Source organism: Trematomus bernacchii, unplaced genomic scaffold, assembly GCF_902827165.1.
Source record: "Trematomus bernacchii unplaced genomic scaffold, fTreBer1.1, whole genome shotgun sequence".
Lineage (NCBI taxonomy): Eukaryota > Metazoa > Chordata > Actinopteri > Perciformes > Nototheniidae > Trematomus > Trematomus bernacchii.
In genome coordinates, this window is record NW_022987477.1 from 6,744,835 (window position 1) to 6,762,382 (window position 17,548).

General features: G+C 42.4%; 1 protein-coding gene across 1 annotated transcript in view; it reads right to left on the reverse strand.

Moving 5' to 3' along the window:
* Nucleotides 1-910: 910 nt before the first annotated feature.
* Nucleotides 911-17,548, reverse strand: part of fam49bb (family with sequence similarity 49 member Bb) — a 33,977-nt gene continuing 17,339 nt past the window's right edge. Inside the window, exons 4-12 of the mRNA XM_034148941.1 lie at nt 16,502-16,623; nt 15,288-15,393; nt 10,423-10,562; nt 7,829-7,906; nt 5,289-5,405; nt 5,124-5,203; nt 4,909-5,035; nt 4,207-4,277; nt 911-1,681 (exon numbers count right to left, since the gene is read on the reverse strand). Of these exons, the coding sequence (XP_034004832.1) occupies nt 1,618-1,681; nt 4,207-4,277; nt 4,909-5,035; nt 5,124-5,203; nt 5,289-5,405; nt 7,829-7,906; nt 10,423-10,562; nt 15,288-15,393; nt 16,502-16,623 (905 nt within the window). The 3' untranslated portion in view covers nt 911-1,617. The remainder of the gene's footprint in view (nt 1,682-4,206; nt 4,278-4,908; nt 5,036-5,123; nt 5,204-5,288; nt 5,406-7,828; nt 7,907-10,422; nt 10,563-15,287; nt 15,394-16,501; nt 16,624-17,548) is intronic.

The window sequence follows — 17,548 nt, forward strand, 5'->3', positions numbered from 1 at the left end:
CTGTCTCTGCCTGCAGCAGCTGATGGTGCAGGATGAGGGAGAGCCTCTGCATCGAAGGCCACGCGGGTGGAGGGGCGGGGAGATCACAACATTATCGCTGCACACTGAGAAGTTGTCACGGTGACAAACAGACAGCTTCGAGTGTTGCATTCTCTAAAAACACATTCATTCAGTTAAATAAACCCTGCAATAGATGACATTGGGGCAGCACTATTACATGTTTTACTACACTCTCCCTCAAGGACTTTAAAACCCACCCAAGATTAAACCACTTTATTTCCTCCCCCCTGCTTCCTTCCTTTCCCCATGTCTGTTAGTGCAGTGATGCTGCAGCGGACACACCCATCCACCCTCTGCTGCCTCTGTGTCTTTGACCCTGAGAAGTTCTCCAACGCACATCACTGCAGTGCCCACCCAAGAGAAGCCCCCCTCTCACTCTTAAGCACTACTGAAGAGAAAAACAAAGGTTTAGTAGACTGAAAAATAATTTAGAAAAGGAGTTATGTTCAAGGAAAAAATATTGGATACAGGGTTGTTTTTTTTTTATGTAATTGAGACCACATTTCAAGCAATTTCAGCGACCCACCTGCCATAGTTGCATCCCCCAGAAATCTTAGAGTAAACATGCCACTTGGGTGCAAAAGCTCACCCGAACATTGATGGAAAACAGGCTGTACCCAGCTCAAATGTGTGACAGTTAACATGGCAGGGGGGGGGAATAAACTGCCTCGGTGTGTCATTGTGTGTATTTAATCAAAATGTTCTTTCTCACTGCCTGTCTAGCGGTTGAGCATGAGAAGCTGTATTTCACCGCTGTTCACATGCGAAAAAAAGTCAAACCTTTGCGACCAAACTTCCTCTCAGCTATCCGGAGACGACGGTATGAGATAAGAGATGAAACCTGACGAGGTGGGTTGTAGAAAACAAGAGTTCTCCTTTTATTTCTCCAGCCACAACATACTGTCCAATTACAGTATAGACTCCCAATTTTTAATTTGCACACATCACAGTTTAAAGTTTTCAAATGAAAAATACAACACAACTATGAAAAAAAGACATTTGCACAAATTAAAACCTATAAAAAATATAAAAGCTGTACTCTTAAATCTCATTTAGACAAGTACCATTTCAAGAACATAATGCACAATAGAGCAGACAAATTTAACTGAACCATTAGTTTCTTTTAAATAGAAGGAAAATACATCATTTTCATCATGCAGAGGTTGTAATATTAAATAACGAATCAAACAAAAATAATATATACTTCTCTATATATCTCTCTCTCTTTTAAAATTTCAAGTCAAAGCACTCCCGTCCCTTATATAGGGAAAAACAAGGTTAAAACACCAGAGGATCCACAATGCTTTCATTAGCTGCCATCATCACATGGCCTTTTGTCGAAAACATTACATCTTTTTGGCACAGAAAAAGACGTTCATAATGGCAGTAGCATTTTGCATTATAAAAGAGGGCGGAGCTGTAGCTCTTTTTCCGTTATAAAATTAAAAAAAAGCAACAAAAGAAAGAAGAAAAAAAACATTCTGTGCACCGACATCAGTCAGGAGAGTGGCGTCTCCCCCCAGCAGGGCGTGAGGCAAGCAGTAGGAGCAGCCAAGTCTACTGCAGCATGCTCTTGATAGTCTTGTTGGTTGATTCATCATTCAGATGCTTGGTTGTGTACCTGCAGGGGAGAAAATAAGACTCAGTGACCAGTTCACATCTTCCCGCACAGTGGTATACAGATCAGATCCCTTATTATAGTCTTTTTCATCAATATATTATAGGTGTCAGATATATACAAAACATGTCTCTGAAGTGTTTGGCTCCAAATACCAAACAGATCATTGTAGCATCCCATAAACCCCTCTGTTTCAGCCTTGTTTCAAAAGTGCTGATTCTGTGGATGCGTCTCACTTCGGTTATTTCTCATTTCCTCGCTCCTCGGTATCACCGGAAGTTGATTTGTCTGCGCCATCTTGAGTAGCGTCCCAGTGGCCTTATTTGTGCCGGAGGACCGAGGATCGAGGAGCGATAACGGAGGAGCGATAATCGAGGAACTACCAGACCATCCTCCGGTGAAATCCTCAGACACTCGCCCCGCCCCCTTACTGTGTATCGCTCACTGATTGGACGATGCAGCGCATGCACTGATCTGATGCTTCTTGACATGAGAGCAGTTTCCCAGCGGAGTGAAGAAAACACATGAAACTCACGGGACTCACTCCTCAGTTTATGCTGTGTTTTGTTTCAATGAATGCATCATTCAGTTACAAATATGTGATATATCTGAACAACAAAGTGGGCAAAAATCATTTTATTCATTTATTGGAAACATTTTCATGATCGCTTTTTTCGTTTTACATTTTCATTTATTGTCATTTCCATTCAGTCAGTCATTAAGTGCTATTTAAAATGTTAATTTGCTACATTTCCACACAAACAAACAAAGTGTGCAGTCCAATGAATGTTAATCTAACTGGGTTTTGATAGATAACATATCTCTTTTTCTTCTCGGAATTATTTTATTTCTATTGTGCACTCTAATCAATATTAATCTAACTATTGTTCGTTTATACATTTTAAGAATGGCGTTTATCTTTTTTGAAAATGAGTTATTTAATTTAATTTATTTGGGTCTACAACAGATGATACAAATGTTTATGTCGGTAAATGTGTGGCGGGGGTGTTTGTGGAAGTGGATTTTGCATAATAGTGACCTTCAAGAGGAAAGTTACAAATGTAGTAATGTGAAGACATTTAGGAAAATAAAACGTTTAAGCATCAAAAGCACACGTTTGGCAGAAAATATGCCTCACATTATTGAATTGGTAACACTGATAGGTTAGTGTTGAAGCAGAATGTAACTGTCATTACTAAGTGGAGCTAATAAGGCTGCAGCTAACAGATTTAATTGAGGAAATAATCAGCAGAGAAATCTGTAATGAAATTAATTATTATCTTTTGTCAATTAAATGTCGAAAGATCAAAGTGAAAACGGCCTGTAATAATTCCCAAGAGCCCAATGTGACGTCTTCAGAGAAAAGGACCAATCAACATCCAAAATGATACTCGGTTAACTTTCATCGACGAGAAGGAAAAGCTTCGAGTCTTCACATCTGAGAGGAAGCTTCCAACAAATATTTTTCTAGTTTTCCTTTAAAATGGCTGTACAACATTTGAATTATCAAAGTAGTTGCTAATAAAGTCTAATGATCAACTTAAAGATTTCTGGATGAATCGGTGCAGCACCAGAAGCTAGTTTTTCAACTTATTCTGTATAGTTAATAAGATTAGTCCGGGGGTTCCAAAGCCAGGGGTTGGACACCTCCAAAAGGGTCACAAGATGCATCCGAGGAGGTCTTATGGTAGAGGATGTAAGAAAAGAATACCATATGCTTTCCACATTTATTAATATGTTTGGATTTTTAGACCTTTTTGCACATTAACGGGGAAATGGGACATCTGTTTAAGTTGTACATTTTAACCACTCAGACTCAACAATAGCCACTCTTTTTTCCTAAACCAGCCAAAAATGAAAGGAAACAATGTTTAAATCCAGAACTAAAAAAGTAGTATCTACCCTGAAGATGTAGTAGAGTAAAAAATACAATATTCTACCATAACATGTAGTGGAGTAGAAGGATAAAGTAGAAAGAAATAGTACCTCAAAGTTAGATTTATATGTATTCATGTACAGTGCTTGAATAAATATACTTTCCAATTGCTTTCACAATTCCATTCAACTACAATATGTTTGTCATCCTCTGTCAGATCAGAGATAAAAAAAACACCAAAACAAAGTCTGACTCCATGTGACCGGGAAGTGCCGCCGAGCCTCGGGCCCCGGTACAGATGTGAGGTCACCACGGTAACGGCCCCATCATCTGGAGCAGCTGTGGGCTTTAGGCGAAGCGGCTAAAAAAACATTTGGGAGACTGTGAGGGGGGACGAGGTGTCAGAGGCAATCGGGCATTCTGGAGAGGCTTCCACACCCAACCCGGATCACAGAGCTCACAGCTGACCCCGCTGGACTGTGAGTCACTGGGGGGGGGGGGGGGGGGGTCCGCTGCTCATGGACAGGCACCGATATCTTTCACCTCACAGCCCTCTCTTTTTTTACAATGAAATCCAACAACTGGAGCTATAATCCCATTTCACGCTGGGCTGTAGGGGGAAAAACTCAATTAGGTTCCACCGGTAGCTCACCTGAGAGCGTTGAGGAGGCCTTCCACGCTGTTCGGAGGCTGATCTTTGAGGACTTTGATGCAGCCTTTCATCTGCGGACAGGAAACACTCTGTTAGCACGCTGTGAAGTGGGTCAGTGGAGGACAAATTCAAAGCGCTTAAATCTTTTTAATTGCCACTTTTTATACTCCACCTCCATTAAACTCCACTTTGTTTATCTGACAGCAGTAACTTCTAATATTATTTTCAATTGCATTTATTGTGATGAACTTTAAAAAGGCATAAGGAAAGGGATCCGCCTTTATGGGATGAGAAAATGATCCTATATCTTACAAAAAAACACTTAAATAGCCTCTTAGATCAGCTTAAGAAAAAACAGGGGTGTATAACAGGACTAGAAACATGATGATTAGAGTACGAATATGATGCATAATGTGTATATCAAGGAAAGAATATGGCATAAAAGGCAACAAACATATTAATGCAATAGTGAAATGTATCCAAAGCATCATATATAATAGGTAAACATTGACAGGGAATTGTATTACTTTTACTTTTCCATACTTTAAGTACATTTTGCTGAGAAAACGTAAATACTTGTACTGTACTTGGTGTCTTAAATGCAGGACTTTGACTTGCAGTGGAGTATTTTCATGTCAGGTTTTTATCACTTCAGTAAAAGATCTAAATCCTTATCCCACCACTACACATGGCTTTACTCACATCGATTTTGGACGACTTTGCGAAAGCTCCAACAGGATGGACGTAGTCGTACAGGATGATGACCCCCACCATCACCCGGAGGCAGAAAGACACCGTCTCCTCACTGGCAAACCGGCTGCGGTACTCCCTGAAAGGACACGGAGGAAGGGTCAGACGAATGAACCTATGAAGAAGAGGAACTGAAGAGGGTCTTACTAACACAGGAAGTCACTCACGGCGTTTCCAACATGACTTTACACACACTGGCCATCGTGCTTAGGCAGTCTGTCGTGTTCTCGATGGGCAGGTTCTTATTCTGTAACGAGATGGAAAAATAAAATGACCGGATGCTTCCAGAATATCTGTTAAGTGTTCACAGTTTTTGGTACCGTCATTCTTACCTCGGATACAAACTTTGTTGTGCCGTCACTTAAAGCTTTCAGCATGGGCGTGGCATCGGCGTAGAACAGAGATATCCGATTAGCCAGTTCATTGTTGACCTCATTCTCACATTCCGCCTGAAAATCAACAGAAATAATGACATGATATTTTGATATTCAATCATTCTCTTGAGGTCAAAGGTCAGGGGCAGCTACAGAACAGAGATCCGGGCACCCATGAGGACTGTTCACCCCAAAAACCCCACAAATGCATAACATTTATCCTGATGATCTGAAGGGATAGTAGACGTCACAAGCTTTCTTTTCCCAATATAAAACATTCGATGGACGAAAATAGCCAAGAAAGCTTTGTAGGAAGCACAAAGGGAAAAAAGGAATCGGCATTGAAGAGAATTATTTGTTCATTTTCTTATTACCTCTGACAAATGCAGCTGGGCCGTGCTCCAGATCTGAATTTAAGTAGTAATCAATCCAGACCAGTTCGCACAACACTTCTTACATTATGTTGTTCCTGTCTGTTTTAGCGGTGCATGTGTTATTCATCCACGTCCTTCTTCACAGATAAACAAAAGCTGGATCAGTGTCTCTCTGTTTCCTGTGACAATCCATCATGCCGTTTAATGTCTAGTTAATGTTATGGACAACCAATTTTATTTCGGTTTTTCGTTGCGATAAATGAGATTACACTTGTCCTGGCAAACAAAGGAAAGATAATGATCATGGGTGTCTCAGGAGTCCGATATGTTTACAGAAATATAATGTCTTTTCACGAGGCGGATGAGTGACACATCTAAACTGCTCTTAAAAGCCTTTCTTCAAAAGCTGCTGCTCTTTACTGTGAAATTACAATAATGTTATTAAAACCCATAATTAACTCGTTTTATTTGATGTTTCCTTAAGAGGTTTCAACTCTTAAGGAAACACGAAACATTACATGTTGTCTGGAAATATTAGATGTTTTTTTCATTGTTGTCATGCAGCTGCAATGAGTTGCACATTAAAAGGAATTGAATTAAAGTGAGAAACACTGATATGAACCTGCTCACCGAGCCCTTCTGCCCCCCCCCTGGTTTCCCAGCTGACTAACACGTCCTGCTGCTTTATAGTTTCAGTCTGAGCGAGACATTAAAAAAAACAAACACCTGGAGGATAACAAAGAACAAGGTGTCTCTTGAACAGCCGGTTCTAAATGTGTCCGCATATTTAAATCATAACATTGTGTCCTGCATTTATTCGTTTTTTTTATAAAAACGCTGACAGAATATGAATAATCTCCCCAAAATCTCAAACCGATTCATGTTTTAACAAATGATGACATATGAGCTCAAAGACTCCGTTACCGCGGGGACAGATGTGTTTCATCTCAGACGTCGGAATGATTCAGTTGCCTGAGCGCTGACTCAAACGCTGCTGTGTGAGAGGACGGCCTCCCGAGCGCCTGACAGGTCCTAACGACAACTTGTCTGGGCCCATTTGCCTAATGGCACATTCTGCTTTGGAGAAGAAAACCTCCTGTCAGCCGGTCAAAACTAAGAGCAGCTCATTGTGAAACACAAATCTCCACTTTCCTGCATTAAAACGATCTCTACATGTCCTTGAAGCTGCTGAATGAAGATGTATATCTAGTGGAGTGCAGCGCGCATGATATAGGAGGGCATGTGTCCTTAGAATTTCATATGAAAACTATCGTCTGCAATGAATACAGGAACATTTTAGTATGGAGTGAGCTTTAGTGGCTCCACAGATAACCTACAAAAAAGGTACACTGGCACACTTTTAAGTTGCAACTCAAAGAGACTTATACTTTGTTGTTTTTTAGATAACATAAAGCGATAAATATGGACGAGCTTATATCGCATTGATTGGACACCTTTGTCTTCATCAGCGCTACATGCATGTTGGGAAATCTCAATTTAAATCCTCTTGTGACAGGATGTCTTCTACTGCACAGACTCCACATTGACCTGCAGTTAGGCGTTTCATCTCTGGAGGGATTGGGCTCGAGCTACTGATTTAGGATCAGTTTCTGCCGCCACGCGCTGCTGCCCAACACTTTGTGCTTCAAACTGGCTGACACTCCCCGTGGGGCTCAGGTTCATGTAGCGCGACGCTTCCTGCCGCACTCCCCTCCGACTCATGGGGGCTCTAACAGTTTGCAAACTTCATCCATCACTCCTGCCTTACTGAGCGGAGATTACAATGACAACTGATGGCTTTGAATCAGGTCGGAGAATAGAGTAATCATGATGACGCACATATTTGCATTCGATCAGGGCCAGCTCCATGGCAACTTTTATAGGATTAGAAAGTAACACATTTTTCTATTTAAATAACCTCTGATAGCTTGTGCCAATGGTGCCACTATTTAACATTTTATTTGAGTTTCTTTTCAAACATTCTGCACATTAATGAAATGAAAAGATATAAAAGGATCAGAAGGGGAGTCAGGAAAAGTATTCTGTCTCCTTTCATCCAATGCATCACAAGTAGTGACCCAGTGTAACCTAAACATTGATTAGAGAGGGACAGAGTGTGCTCACCGGTACGTTGTTGATTCGCATTCGACTCAGAGTTCTCCTATAGTAGCTGAAGTCATTCTGAATGGCAGGATTCGTCATCTGATAAAGAAAAACAACAGAAAAGCATCTTATTAGGGAGATAAAGAGACTAAGGGGGGAGAGTTTGTCTGTAGGTGGCACCGCCTGCAGCTGGAAATTCACTTCTGGATCAAACACGCCATCATCACGACACTGTTTTAGCCAACAAGGCAGAAACGTAGCTTTGGGGGGAAATGACATGAAAAGAACATGGATACAATTACAGTTTTATTTGCTGAACTGGATTTGTATCCTCTGACACTCATCCCCCTTTACATCCCCGCTCATCCTGTCAGGAACTATTTGGTTATTTAACAGTCGGGTCAACAATTATAGAGCTGACAAAAAAAAAAAAGGTATAAAGGGTCTCATTAAGGGGAGAATGGACAAAGCTTGCTCTGATATCATTCAAACGTACAGACCAAGATAAAGGCCAAAAATATGAATCGTCTGGTTTTACCGGGAAGCTAAAAAAAGTGACCCCCTCAAACGGAAGCCAACCAGAAAGCTCCTTTCAAACGTCAGCACCAGTGAGAGCTCATCATGTGGTAATTATCCTCATTCCTGTATGAGCCTGTCACAGTCAGAGCTTCACTGGCAGCATGCTAATCCCGCTACAATAGGCTGGTACTCAGTCTGTGTCCACTGTGTGCACCAGGAGAGACAGGCTGCTGAGGGGGGGGGGGCTGCCTGCCGCACAGACACTTTAACTAGGTCAGAAGCCCCTGTATGGGTGTGAAAGATTGATGAATAGGCCTGGCATGCCACCTTGCACCCCCTACCTTCATGTGTTTGTATCTTGCCAGTCTGGGTAGTGGGCACTAATTGGGACGTCGCTGAAAATCGCCTGGGGGTGACGGGGCATGTTATTTATTTTTTAAGGAGCGAGGGGTGAATGGGAACCAGTTCACCCACTGTCTACCCAGATAAGTGCTCACAAAATTATGTTTTTGACAACTGCATCGGCCAATACCAGCGCTCCATTTCTGGTGTTTTCTGGGTTGCCATTTGTGCCTTCAATTAATCAATCAATCAAACTTCATTTATAAAGTGCATAAAATGTAACATAAAGTACTCGAAGAAACAGTTAACAAAATAAGAACAATACTACCTATCACTACCAGTTCATCAACATAGCAAAACAACTTTGTCATTGAAAAAAAACCTTAATACCAACAGAAGTCGGAATAAAACAATTAAATTAAAGGGGACCTATCATGCAAAATGCACTTTTGTACGTCTTTTATACATGAATATGTGTCCCCGGTGTTCCAGGGAACTCACCAAGTGTCAGAAAACACAACCCTCTCTATTTTCCTCCATACCCAAATCTCTAAAAAAGGGGCTGCAACGGATCTGATAAAAACTGATCCAGATTTGAACACTTCACTGACGTCACAGAAGTGGCGCTATGGCTATTGGGCCAACTCTCCACCTATCAGGGGAATGTGGGGTTGGGCCACGGCCGGCCATTGCCGCTCGAAAGCGCTGGAGACGCTGTAGTACATTTGCCAGGCCTGTAAGTGGCGCTGTAGTCTGCCACAAAAGCAGCGAAGAAGACTTCCCGCCCATAGTTACCATGGTTACCCTTCTGTTTATTCTCCGCTGTGGCTTTTTTTCTCCCTCCCCGAGGCAAGCGTTTGCTCCCGCTGCTTTAATTCAATGCAATCCCTCCCCGTTGAGGCACTGTTCAGTTTCTTTCGCCGGTCAAGATGTCCGTTAAAGTTTAAATCTTCCGGACAAAATTAGAAAAGTGCCGGTCAAAGGTCTTCTTTGTTATTTATTGAGCTTTAAAACAAATGAATAACGACTCTATAGGCCTATAATAATATAAAAAACACGGAGGACGGAGATCTTTTTTTCTCCCCCTCTTGACTTGATCAGAGCACGGCTCCCCTCTCCTGCAGGGGGGCGTGGTCAGCTGCAGCTCACAGAATCAGCCCCGTAGACAGCAAACAGCACATAGAGTGAAATGAGGCATGGCTAAAATGCATGATCTGTTTGGTATTTTGAAAACAGAAACGTATAAATATACCTTATATAGGTATGGCCCTACAATATATCATTTAAATATAGCATGATAGGTCCACTTTAAATTAAATGAAAGGCCAAATCAAGAAGGTAAGTCTTGATTCAGCTCTTAAATGTTTGAACATTCTCTTAATTCAACTTCTTGGAGTTTCATCCTCCATCATTTCCTAAAACCTGCTACTATATGCAGAGCTGAAGTCAGGATAACGACAATTAGCAGACCTTTTCCCCCCCCGCTATAGCCCTCATTAGCCATTTCACTGACATCCACTGTATTATAAACAGCCAACAGTATCAGGAATCTAATTAAATGCTAATCACGCAGTCACTGGCTGCTGTTTAAAAATGCAGAGCTAAAAATCAATTCGGGGGCATCAGCAGCTTGTAGGGCAGCGAAGAGCTCTGGGTTGTATCAGAGGACTAAAGTGCAGAGTTTAAAATCAACATCTTAAGGTGAGTTGGGGGTGTAAAAATTGAGAAACTGATAGATGGGAGAAAGGTCGTACTTTAAGCTCGTCAAAGCGCAGTGTGAAGTGCAGGATCTCGGCGAACTGCTTGGCCAGCGCCTGCTCCCGCTCCAGGTGCTGAGTGGGATCGTCGTAAGTCTCGCTGGTCAGAGCTCCCAGAAGGCTGTGCAGCGCCGCCTCTGTGTAAAAACAATGTCGGTGTTAGAGGTTTCAGCGCTGTCAGAGGGCGGCAACAAAAACATCAGCCTTCCTGTGGAAAATGCATATGATGAGCTTTGATTCATTCTGTAAGGACTCTTCATGAATCTTTAACCTAGAGACACTGGCTGTTAAAGTCTTTCGGGACACTATAGCTGCTGAATCCTATCCACGTTCCGTCTTTTTTGGTGAACCAAGCACCAAGTTTACAGCTCTACATGTTAAGATGCAAAGGTCATAAGGAAGAGGAATACTGCATATAGCATGAGATTTTGTGATGCGTGTTCAGATATAACCTGCTGTACAGTTGGTCAATAAATCAATTGAATAACATTACAGGGCTGCAACGTATCACTTATTTTCTCATTCATTGATTGTCTATGAATGTGAAAAAACCTTATCCAAATGCAGTGTTTTGTCGTAACAACAGTCCAAATTAGATTTTAGTTCATAATCATATTAAGAAAATGAACTTGCAAAACAAAATTATTTAATGTATCATGTCAAATATCTGATGGTTCCAGCCTCTCAAATGTGAAGATTTTGCTACCTTCCTCTGTTTTATATTCATTTAAAATGTATAGCCTCAAATTTCTGATTTTGTACCATATCTTGCTATTTTCTTGATTAAATGACAAATGGTACATTTTAAGAATAAAACAATAATATTATTGATCATTAGTTGCTTCCCCAAGCGGCAATGAGGTCAAATCAATTTGGTATTTAATGTGTTGCACTTAATCTTAACTTTACAAGCCAGAAAACGCATTCAATCATAAAGACTAAAGCTGCTGTTAAGGTCTCCTGTATATTCATATGTACAGTTGGGTTTATTTATACAGCCCAAAATGACTTATATGCCAAATGTGGACCCTCTTGCTTACTAAGACCCCTAAATCTGGATATGGAAAGTTGTATTTATGGACAATTCAGGAAGAGCAACAGAGAAGACTGCTCCTGCATGTGTGATGGATGAGGCCAGAGAACAATAACTAACAGAGATGATAACACGGTGAGATATGTGAACAGTGTCAGCCGGCTGAAGCCTCCTGATTAGGACTCCGACAGATAATGTAAGGGGGGGGGGGGGGGGGGGGGGGGAAGCAGTGATGGTGCCCAAACTGCCCAGGGCCCAGTTCCATCCTGGGGGAGGGGGGGTGGGGCAGTGTGGGTAAAGGGGGCGGGCCAAGATGCTTTCCTACTCAGATGCAGATGAGACATGGGACTAATTATCTCATTGGCATGAAGTGGGGGGGGTTGGGGGGCGCGGGGGGGTTGGGGGGCGCGGGGTTTCATTCAAGCAGGATTACACTCATTGTTTTGACAGTAAGTAAATACAAAGCCTGTGCCATGCCTGGACATACCATACCCCCAGAAAACAGAGCCATCATTAAGCATGCGCCGGCAGGGAAACGAGGAAAAGATTAACCCCACTCACACGGGACCGTTTGCGTTTATGCACAGTATGCGTATTCAAAAAAGTCTTCCGTTCACATGCATTCGTTTCATTTAACGTGTCTGTTCAAACGAGGCCGCTGGAAACGCTGTAGTACATATGCCGGGACTGTAAGTGGCGCTGTAACTTCCGCCAAAATACACCAAAAGCAGCGAAGAAGAGCAGCCCGAGCAGCCCCGCCGCAATGTTGCCATGGCTACCCTTCTGTTTATGCCCCGCGGTGTATTTAGCAACATGTAGTTCATGTAATTCTCCATGTCCACTTGTTGCTGATGGTTGTGGTAGAGGAGCTGTAGATTTTGCACTAATATCTGTAGCATGGTCAGTAGCAGTAGCACTAGCAGTAGCTACTGACAGGAGGAAGTCAGTGTGTGTGGCGATTGCTGGTATTCAGCGGGATATAGTCATTTCCTCAGCATATGGATAAATGCAACGGGGAAGTTAACTGAAAGAAACCGAATCTGTGGATATTGCATCGACCGACGTCTCCGTGGAGAGGACCCGCTCAGAAAAGAGAGATATTCTCTACAAACACCGGGTGAGATCCTCCTTTGTCAATATAATGGATCAATGCATGAAATCTGACTCTGTTTATTTTGTTTAAGGAGTATATTGGGCGTTAACTATTCTGGTTTGCCTTTTATAATATTATTTCATTCAAGAACCCCTTGTGCGTTTAATTAACACAGCTATTTTTGATAGTTGCTACAGCAGTGAGCAGGAGAGGTGCTATTTTTTTTTTTTTTCGCTATTTTTTCAGGAAATATTCGTATAGAGGTGATTACACGGACTCGGTTGACCCCCCAGAGCGTTTCGTTTGCAAATCTATCCACCTTGGGACCCGTTATCGTTTGTGGGGTCAGTTTCTATCGGCCTCGTGTAAATAATAGGGCTATACGCACGCGAAACTATGCAGATACAAGCAGTTTTCTCCTCGTGTAAACGGCGCCTAAGTGAAATGTAGTGAAGAACTTCCACACAAGGAGTATTATCAAACAAAGTCATGCTCAACCACACACAGTTTGAAAAAAATTGAAGAAAACCTTTAAAGCCCAGAGGGAATTTGTATTTATAGATGCAGAATCCAGTCTAGACGCTGAACAGAGGCTTCAATAATGACATAACCCAGAGGAGCTCGACATCTGAAGCGATGAGGCTACCAAATGAGCGCTTTGGATAGATTTACTGGAAGTGTACTTTATAATTCTTCTTGATTACATATGACGATGAGCATGTCAACATAACCTAGAAAAGGGCCGATTCAGACGGCGGTGTACTTAGGATAATCGAGCGGGGACTTCCAGGAGACGGACAGCGCTGGCAGGGCAGTAAATTGAGCGTGTTTGCCGTGCCGTAATGACTCCCATCTGCTTGGGCCAGCGTTCGCAGCAATGAGGCTGATTAAAAATGGCCTTAGTGGTGCTTTTGTAACCCCGCCCTCTACGTCCCAGTCAAAACAGAAGTTCAGACGGAGCTGCTTTCAGGCCCTCAGAAATGAGCCACTCTAGAATGCCGGGAAGTCGGCGATGGGGGGGCTGTCTGATCTCATTAGGTCATGGCAGAGCGGGCGAGCAGAACGCGGGCATGTAGAGAGGGGAGGGTCAGGGAATGGCGGGAGTTTAGTCTGGTCTACAGTGTGACAATAACAAACCTATAGTCTTGATCATTAGTAGAAAACTAGTAGCTTTAGTAGTGTTATTGAATTGCTGTGAATGCCAGAACTAGTCAGTAGAGCAGGAGAAAACTGTCCCTTATGTAACTGGTGTGGTTTCACTCATCAGGCTAAAATGTTATTGTGGGGTTTCTTTTGTCAAAGTAAGTAAAGAAAATATCACCATGACTTCTAGGCAGATCTGTAGCTGGAAAATGAAAGATTTTATGTAAGCAATGTTAACTTTAGAGACAGACTTAGGTGTCAATGCCTGCAAGAAGTAGTAGTATTCAGACAGAATATGCAAAAATGACCTTTAATTCTAGGTAGGCCTATATGTTTTTCTGTCAGCATTTATAAATGCATGTCAAAGATGGATGTCAATCTAAGAACCAGTAGTTGGAGCATGCTAATCTTTCCCTCAATGTGCTAAGGCCAAAGTTATTTATCAGGAAAAGAATGTATCAGCTTTTCAAATGTGATGATTTTGTAGCTATTCCATTCTTTACAGTTTGTGTAAAACAATACTGAAGGTTGTTCACAACTTTGACTCACTAAACAAGCAATTAGAATACAAGCTTGGATTGTATGTAGTTGAATAGAAGAAAATGTATATTATTCTGTATACAATGTTACATTTGAGTCACAATGTGCGCCTCGAGGCAATAACTAGTATTTGGGGCAGGAGAAATATGTCAAACGCATTAAAAGATAATTGCATAATATTCCCTCTATAATATCTTTGCTCCTTGGTAGTGGCTCTCTGCGGATCCACCAGCCTGTAGTAAAAGACTATCAGCTTTACGCAGATCAGGCAGGACAGCCGTCTGCGGGGGCCACCACGGCCCCTGGAGCCTGGAGCCGAGGCAGAGAAATGGAGCAGCAGCGAGGCGGCCTACTTCGTTACATAACAGCCTCCGAGGGCCAGTCGTCTGCCCCCTGCCCCCTGCCCCCCCCCCCCCCCCTCCCATTGACTACCTTCACCACCGCCACTGAGATTACGGGGTTGAGGGCGTCGAGGCATGGCGGCTCCAGCCCCCCCTCCCCCTGTCGCCTTCAGCCTCAGGGTCATAAGAAGATCAGGGAGCAGTAAGCCTTCTCCCCCCTCCCCCTTTGTATACATGCTAATTAAACAACCTATAGCCCCATCCTACACAGAGGTCAGTGCACAGTGCAGCGCAAGCAGCATGTTGAGAAACGCCAACCGTGGGGGGTTTTAAAAGCATGTTTACATACGGCTGGGGTGCACGTTATGCGTGTGTGTCGCATGTCTGTGGACTTTTGCAGCTCAGCAGTCAATATTGCAGATGCACATGCAGACAATTAGGGTCAAGTATGGAGGCTGTGTGTATGTGGCGGGCGGCGCAGGATAAAGGACGTCTGCTTTGGTCCTTAATGGCATCACAGCTGGTGCTTAAAATGATAAATGGCGCTAAAACTGTGGACAGCTTAAATGATTGCACTTAGGGATTCTGCAGTGCAGGTGTCATGTTGAAAGGAAAGCTCACAGGACACCTGAGCTTGTCAAGTTTGAGAACCACTGATTTCCTGGCCTACTTACTAAATGCTCCTGTAGACACAGAGCAGTAAGGTACGTACCTAATCTCTGGGAGAACTCATAGAACTTCTTCAGTCTCCCCACCAGAGGAACCACAGCCGCCCACGCCTGCTCCTGTAACCTCTCATCGTTTGGATTCTGGATCGCCTGGAAACACAAACATCAAGAGGACTGTTAGTCTAAATCTGAAATGTTGGATACAAGCAAAAAAAGGCCCCGTTACTGGTGTAGGGATGCTGATCTCTTCAAATGTATTAATGAGTAGCACTATATGCACAATTTCCTCAAGTGATTCAGTCAACGTCAGGTGGATCTTAAGACTATTAGTCTGAAAATGAAGTAGAGAGTAAGAGAGACTGAGTTTTTCCAGACCTGTGTAGCCCACTTCTAACCTTTTGAGGTAAGCAGCTCAGGGCTAAAGTAGCCATTAGCACAACACACCTGAATATCTGACCAAACTGTCAGTGTGAGTTGCATTTCCAGAGATGTTGACAGCAGTTTTCTTGCTGCAGGTTCTGCCTTATTGATTTCTTTCAAACTGAGTGACCATCATAAGTCTTATGATGTTATCGGAAATTCCGTTAAAAAGGGAAAAGGTCAGTCTCTGAGAAAAAGGGAGATGGATACAAATGCTGCTTGCCATGAAGGTTCATAATCTGCAGATTCATGAGGCCACAGAATGAATTCAAATGCACCTGTAGTCACAAAATCACTATTGTTGTCACTCCAGATCTGTTGGATGCAAATACTTTTGTAATATAAAATGTCTCTTGCACATGATTTCATTAATAGGCCAAGGTTTACAAACAGACTGAGGCAAGACGTCAGCATGTTGCAATATGTTTGTTTACACATTTTTATAAAAACAGTAAAGACGGCAACCACCTCACCCCACCTTTTTGAATTTACATTTTCTACTTCTGTTGGCAGAACTTGTACATTGTAATATTAAGCCTACTAAACTGTATTTGATTGTATAGGATTAAACTCCAAGACCTCTCAATGTTTTCGCTGTTTCTTATTATTTTCTTAGTGGAGCCAAAGACAATTTTCACATTGTGGAATTCAAAGTTGCTAACTTAGAGGGCGACGTGGACAAAAGCACACATCTTAACCAATGGAACATGATGCAAAAATATTGAACAGAAACCTGGAAACAGCTACACTCCCCTTGAGCTCTAAATAAAAGGCCCTTAAACTGCTCCGATGAACTAATGCAGCATCTCTTCCAATGCGTTTTGGACATTTGTATCACCTCTCTGATCTCCTGCCCCGCCCCTTTGTAGGCCTGCAGCTCGTCCAGGATCCCCTTAGCGTCCTTCAGCACCACGTCCACCTGCTCCCACACCTCTCGCTCTGCATCTGTGGGCTGTGCATCTGCAAAGGAAAACAACAACAAAGGCGAGAGGGTTAGTATTGACCCAAATTCATACTAGGCAGCTCTAGAAATTATCTCAAATGTTCCGATATATTAGAAAGTCTAATACTTTCAATATGCAAATGAAAGTTCACTGAAATAATCTCATCTTTCCAGTGCTTAGTTTTATCACCACCTACTTTTCTGGCTAAGAGGAGGAAAATGGAGCAAGATAAGAGAAGACAATGAAAAAAAAAAAAAGGGTTATATGAACACTCTTTTCCAAACTACTCTGGGTGAAGAGATGGTTCAGCTGCAGAGTTTTTTTATATCTTGTTCTGAGAGAAGTGGCAAAAAAAGAACACTATGAACCTTTTCCACCACCTGAAGCAAGAACACCTTGCCAAGTGTGATGTCTGTAAACTCCTGCTCCTCTGCAGGATAAAAAATAACCTGAAACACAGCTCATATCGACAGCTACAGTATAGTCTCTCTACTTCATATGGTCTTTTCTTTTCTGCATTGTAATTCATCATTACTTATTCATTTAAAATCTATAATTTATATGTTTGGTTTGAACCTTGCCAAGGTCTGATATCAGGGCGTAACGCTGTCTGAAATACAAGTGAATTAATGATAATTTGGTTGATTAAACACATTTTTACAAGAATCGAGAGTGAAGTAGTAAAGAGTAAGTCTTTTTTTGGATGATAATTGAAATGGTATTTTTCTATGAAATCACCTAGTAACAGTGTGAGCTGGAGGAGGCATTGTTTTCTCTGAAGGTATGACTGAGTCTCTGGGTTTGCCAAGTGTGAGAATACCACAGCTCAGGATCAAGCCATGCTGAGGAGCCTTAGGCTACGCAGCAGCTTCATATTTGAGGAAGGGGCTCTGCTGCTACTCTGCCCCGATTGATATTCTGAGCACAATCCAGCATGGAGG